General features: G+C 34.8%; 1 protein-coding gene across 1 annotated transcript; it reads right to left on the bottom strand.

Moving 5' to 3' along the window:
• Positions 1–367: 367 nt before the first annotated feature.
• LOC121301714 (homeobox protein Dlx3b-like) lies at positions 368–4,503 on the bottom strand. Its single transcript, XM_041231299.1, has 3 exons — positions 3,988–4,503; positions 2,422–2,606; positions 368–1,382 (listed from the first exon to the last, which is right to left on the bottom strand). The coding sequence occupies exons 1-3, from the start codon at positions 4,322–4,324 to the stop codon at positions 1,071–1,073; spliced, it is 834 nt and encodes a 277-aa protein (XP_041087233.1). The 5' UTR covers positions 4,325–4,503; the 3' UTR covers positions 368–1,070.
• Between the last annotated feature and the right edge of the window lie 1,355 nt (positions 4,504–5,858).

Genomic DNA, 5,858 nt, shown 5'->3' with positions numbered 1-5,858 from the left:
ATTTTAGCTGTATTGCGTTGTACAGTGTTTCCTATAAAGTGTGGTTCCTTCTTTTAATAAAACTAAAAATGTTTTACTTCCAAGTAATATTTACTAATTAATAACAGATACAAGTATGTTTTCATTCTAAATCACATTTATTTACCTGGTTCAGACACAAATACTAGAATAAAAACAATGAAAACAATTACAGATAATTTCATCATTGTTTAAGGCGTTGGGCACCATAGTGCAATCAGAATTACTATTGTGAAAAACATTCCAGTCTTAGTGGTTTCTTTTTAATACAATAAAAAAATGGCAATTTATGTACAGCTTTAAATATTTACTTTTGTACAAAATGTTATAAATAATAACCTGAGATTTTAAAAATGTACCTGTTCCGTTAGCTCTTTTTTTTCTTATTTTTACTGTGAAATCTCATGGCATTTATTTATTTGACCTCTACTGCTCTCAGATAAAACAGGAATGGGCAGGTGTTTTATTTTATTGAACAAACTAACAAAAATTAAAAAGTACAACATAAACAATAATTTCAAAACAACACTCCACAAATGTGTTTTTTAAATAACAATATACAACCAAACTTTGACCAAATTAAGAGTGAACCTAAATAAAATGCTGAGTTTTGTTTCTAAAAAAGACAAAAAGGGTTAATTTTAATCAGTATAAATAAATCAACATGGGGGTTGGAGTGACTAGTTTACGGAGAGCGAACAATATTTACATTTATTTAAAACAAAATGAATTTTAAAATGTAGAACACACTGCTTTAAATATATTTAAAAGGTGACCCTTTTTTAATTACTTAACATTTGCTTAAAATAACTTTTGCCTGCCACAACCTCTTTCAAAAAATAATAAGCAGAAAAACTGGCAATTATGTTGTTGCTTTTTTGCAGTAAATAAAAGAATACCAACAAAGGGTAGTGTGAGCATAATCTACATTTTTTTTTTTCATATTTTTTAATTTTGCACTATGGATCTTTTTGATGAAGTAAGCTTATTACTGCGGTTGTTAAAAAAAAAAAAATCTTTAAAAAAGATTTAAAAATCTAAAATAGTCTCTCTCAATATAGTGCGCCTCCTGCAAGATGTGGAGGAGGAGTGTGATGTACAGAACCCGGGTGCTGTAAATGCGACCCTTGCTGGTACCAGTGATGGCTATAGTCCTCCAGGTAGGTTGGAGATGAACTGAGGGGCGGTTGTTGGAGCTGCCCCCTACTGGTAGGGTTGTGTGAGGCACTGTCCCAAGCAGAGGGGGAAGGGGGGGAGTTGCACGCCATGGAGTCGCTGGCATTGGGGCTGTGATCCAATGGGACTTCGCCGTTCTTGTACAGCTTCTTGAACTTGGATCTCCGGTTCTGAAACCAAATCTTTACCTAAAAAACAAATGAGCCTTCATGATTTACATGGTAAATTAATTTCTTGTATGTATTTTTGTGCTATTAAATATTTCTAAAATAGCATAAGCTGCATCAAACTACTGTATTAATGAGAATTAAAGGGTACATTATTTTAGAACTGTTTGGGTGTTTAATTCATGCTTATGAGTAGCCATCATTCCTATAAGGGGGTTCATTTTATGTTTTTCATTTTACTCATCTGATTACTTTATTATTCATCTGTGTAAAACCTGACCTCCTCTTACAACGTTGCTTGAGATACAATTAGCTCAATTTAAATCGTCATCCAATTAAATAATACGATCGCATTGCCTCCCAAATTGCAGTTCCATCTTTAACGTAAATATGGACAAACGTTTTTAATGACTACTTTATTCGTGCCCCCATTTTCTGATGTGCCCTGTAATTACTCCTATTAAGAAAAAAGCCAATTCTATCGAGCTTAAATTTGGTATATGTATGTATAACTATTATATAGATGAATATATGTTTACAGTCGAAAAATAACGCCATTTATTATTGCACATATTTATATATATATATATATATATATATATATATATATATATATATATATATATATATATATATATATTTTTTTTTCCCTTATAAAACTCGGTAACTAAATCAAATAACGTATTGAAATATATTTAATAATATTTATTTATTTATTTATTTATTTAAGACTGTATTGCTTTAGTGGCAACAACAGGCCTGCTTACTGCAATATGTAGCCTCCGTGCGCTAGAAACCTTTGCGGTTTTTTCCGACATGGAAAAAATGTTTGATTTATCATTCATTATTTACTTTTAGTAAGCCTCTTCATACTATAATAATAATAATAATAAGCATGTTGGCGCGGCAGTGTGTTACTGTAAGCCGACAGTGTGTGTGTGTGTGTTTGGTTTGAGCTACATTGTACTTTATTTACTTATGATTATAGTTGCTACAAAGCATTTTTGTAGGCTACTGTAGTGTTTTTATTTTAGACTCTGTGTTTTCTTTTGTAGTTTACCTGTGTCTGGGTCAGTCCGAGCTGCGCAGCCAGCTCAGCTCTCTCTGGCAGAGCGAGGTACTGTGCTTTCTGAAACCGGCGTTGCAGTGCTGCAAGCTGGTAACTGGAGTAAATGGTTCGGGGCTTGCGTATTTTCTTGGGTTTTCCATTAACCATCCTGACTTCAGTCTCTGGCTCCTCTTTCACTGAAAAAAAGAAAACGAGGGCGGGAAAAATTATATTGTGTGTGTGTGTGTGTGTGTGTGTGTGAGAGAGAGAGATCAAAATTTGTTTAAAACCATGACATTTGCATTTTGTTTTTCTTTTGTGAAAACCGCGTCGGTTACAGCCTACAGCATAATTTTTCATTATAGTATTATTATTTTAATGTGACTTTTTGAAGGCTTAAAGATACATTGTAATTGGGGATATATGTAATTATTAAGCGCAATGAGGCATTTCAAAATAATTATTGTATCAAATGCGTTTGGTTGTTGTTCCTGGGGTCTTTTATAATTGTATTGCTTGGTGGTATTTTGCTACGGCTGCTGGTGTTGCTTGATAGGTTACATGAGACTTTTTCGGAGGCTTTTGTGTGTGTGTGTGTGTGTGTGTGTGTGTGTGTGTGTGTGTGTTTTTCCAGCATATTGCGATAACACGTTGCTATCCCGCAACGCCAAATTATTTACAACAGTATTTGGACTATTTAGCGCACGTTTTACAGTACACGGGTGTTATTGTCAGATTGCTTGGTTTTACAGAGTACATGACTTTATATGTAGGGTGTTATTTCTCGACTCGCCGGATGATTCATATCGCTTGTTGACAGGTTAAGACATTCTGATTCATACACCAGCATGAAGTCACGGGTTCTTAGAATGTGTGGCAACAAAAGAAAAAACAAATTCCTAAACAGTATTCTTACTCTTATTATTATAATAAACAACTGTGTATATATTTACATATTGTATACCAGTGTAGTCCGTTCATAAATCTCCTATAATATTTACATGCAGTCAAATATTGGACCAGTGTGTGTGTATATATGTATATATATATATATATATATATATATATATATATATATATATATATATATATATATAATATATATATATATTTTTAGAAATTTTAAAATTATGTAGACAAAATATGAATACAATGCAGTTACGGCATATTAACGTGTTTGCTCTGCGTAGTTTATGTTATGGATGAGTCAAGATTAAGTTTACAGATGACTGCGGAACTTCTGGCTTTCCTCACTAATTAATTTGGATACTGGGCAGCTACAGAAAACAAAACAAAACAAAAAAAACACCTGTAACATGCCAGGTAAATGTCAAGACCTGCCACCGAGGCAGTATTGTATAGTGTTTTTAAAAGCTTGGTTTCCTCTAAAATAAGTAGTCATTTAACCGTAGTCTGTGTGTGTGCGTGTCTGTGTTTATTTCAGTCAGTTTCTAAGATGCGCATAGTCAACAACCTTTTTTTTTTCCTAGTTCCCGGTACCTTTCTATCCAGGTTCTATGGATCCACGCGCATAGACAAGTTTGAGTGAACTAAGTTTTGTGTCCTAATAACACTAACCTGTGTCTTGTGGTGGCGTCTGTTGGTCTCTGCTGTACTGTCCATACTGTCTGTATGAATTGTGATATGGGTATTCAGTTTTCGTGGGGTAAGCCCCCGCACCCATCCCATTGAGGTTGAACTGATGATAGGTGTAAGGATTCATGGGTTGCGAGTAAGATTGGCTTTGGTAGTACTCGAGCTGGCTATGCGACGTCTGCCCATTGTAGTAGCCCATGTCGGTCGCGGAAGACTCGGGAAGAGTCGGAGAGTCTTTGGAAGCGGGGTCACAGCTCATAGAGACCGGTAAGTCGGTTAAAATGCTGGGTATCTTCTTGTCAAACGTCGTCAAGCTCATGTTGCGTCGCCAGCCCCTCCGAAATAAAACGTCCAAAATGTAGATGGTGTGGTCAAAAGATGTAGGCAACGATCAAAATGTTCTTTAGTTGCTGAAGTCTAAACAAGCAAGTAGATAAATCCGCAGTGTGTCTCCTCGCCTCAAGATCGCTAAGCTGAACTGGTTGAGCTGTAGCCGGGCCCAGCCTAGTTAAACCCTTAATTATGGAGAGTGGGGTGGATGCTCAATTCCTATTGGCTCCAGAGATCTTTTATTTCTTGTTTTTTGCCCAGAAGGCTAAACAAACAGAAGTCGTCTTGTCGTCGGTTGTTTCAGCCCCCCCCGCACCCGTAGGACGTTCCACCCTTTATTCCCGGTGCAGAGTCTCTCTTCATGTCAAATTCAGTGTTAAGACCAAAATCTAACATTAAGGACATGTAAAAAAATAATAATAATAAATACATCATTTACTTCTTTAATAAAAATAATAGTTGTCAAACGTTTAAGCCATAGTCTATGTGTGTAAACTTTCCTGCTATTTCCAGTTTAGCGTCTAGTGCAATCCTTTTTAATAACAAAAAACCCTTGTTTTTTTATTTATATATTTTTATAGTAAAGTACATAGGACTACTTTAAACAAGCTTCTTAAGCATTTACATTTTAAAATGTTATGCAGGTAGAAATAAGTTTCAGACTACTTTTTACATTTTAAAGGTAATATTTAACCTGTGTAGGCCTGTATATATTTGTGTGCATATGTAGCCTACATTAATTACATATGTCAATTATTTTAATGTATATTATTATTATTATTATTATTATTATTATTATTATTATTATTATTATTATCTTCGTATCGATATCAATATGAACTGTTAGTACAATTGCATCTTTTGTTATTTATTTATTTTGTTCATTTATTTTCATCCCCTACCTGAAAAATCCAATTCAGGGGGGTTGATAAGAAAATAATTTCAAAGCATGCCTTGGCTTTACAGGAGTTAGGTGTGGTACAACCTGAGCTTCAGGCCCACCCGCCCCCACAACTGTTTATAAAAGTCATTGAGACACAAAAAGGTTGAACACGATGTCACAATGGCCAACACTGAGCTGTGTTTTGGATGTTGTACAGTATATTGAACCAACAATAGCACTTTCTTAAAATACAGCTGAACCCTTCTAAGGGACCGGTATACACGAGAAATGGAACTAGTGTGAAATTGTTCGCCGATAATATAAACTCTAGGTGTAAACTAGCAAGCACAGTTTTGAAAAAATCTCTCAGATTGCCAGTTTGTCAAATATTTGTGTTTAACATAATTACGAACTGTTCCGCAGTTTACCAATCGGGTTGCTTTGATAAATACTGCATTGAGGATTTAATTTGACACTTTCCGCCGGGAAGAGCCGAAGTATTTTTAACATGTCAGTTTGTGTAGACTATGTGTGTTTTTTTGTCTTTCACCAGTTGTCATATTACTGGTGATGCTGTTCTGAAAAGCCATTGGAAGTGCTGTAGATTCAAACTTGTGATTCAAACTTGTGATGCACACGA

This window comes from Polyodon spathula, chromosome 28 (genome assembly GCF_017654505.1).
Source record: "Polyodon spathula isolate WHYD16114869_AA chromosome 28, ASM1765450v1, whole genome shotgun sequence".
NCBI classification, from domain to species: domain Eukaryota; kingdom Metazoa; phylum Chordata; class Actinopteri; order Acipenseriformes; family Polyodontidae; genus Polyodon; species Polyodon spathula.
Note: the sequence above shows the minus strand (reverse complement) of the source record. Positions and strands in the feature narration are given on the sequence as shown.

Coding starts and splice junctions, on each gene's coding strand:
- LOC121301714 (XM_041231299.1), bottom strand. CDS start 4,324: ATGAGCTTGACGACGTTTGACAAGAAGATACCCAGCATTTTAACCGAC. Junction 2,607..3,987: donor GACGCCACCACAAGACACAG/GTTAGTGTTATT, acceptor TCTTTTTTTCAG/TGAAAGAGGAGCCAGAGACT. Junction 1,383..2,421: donor TCGGACTGACCCAGACACAG/GTAAACTACAAA, acceptor TTTGTTTTTTAG/GTAAAGATTTGGTTTCAGAA.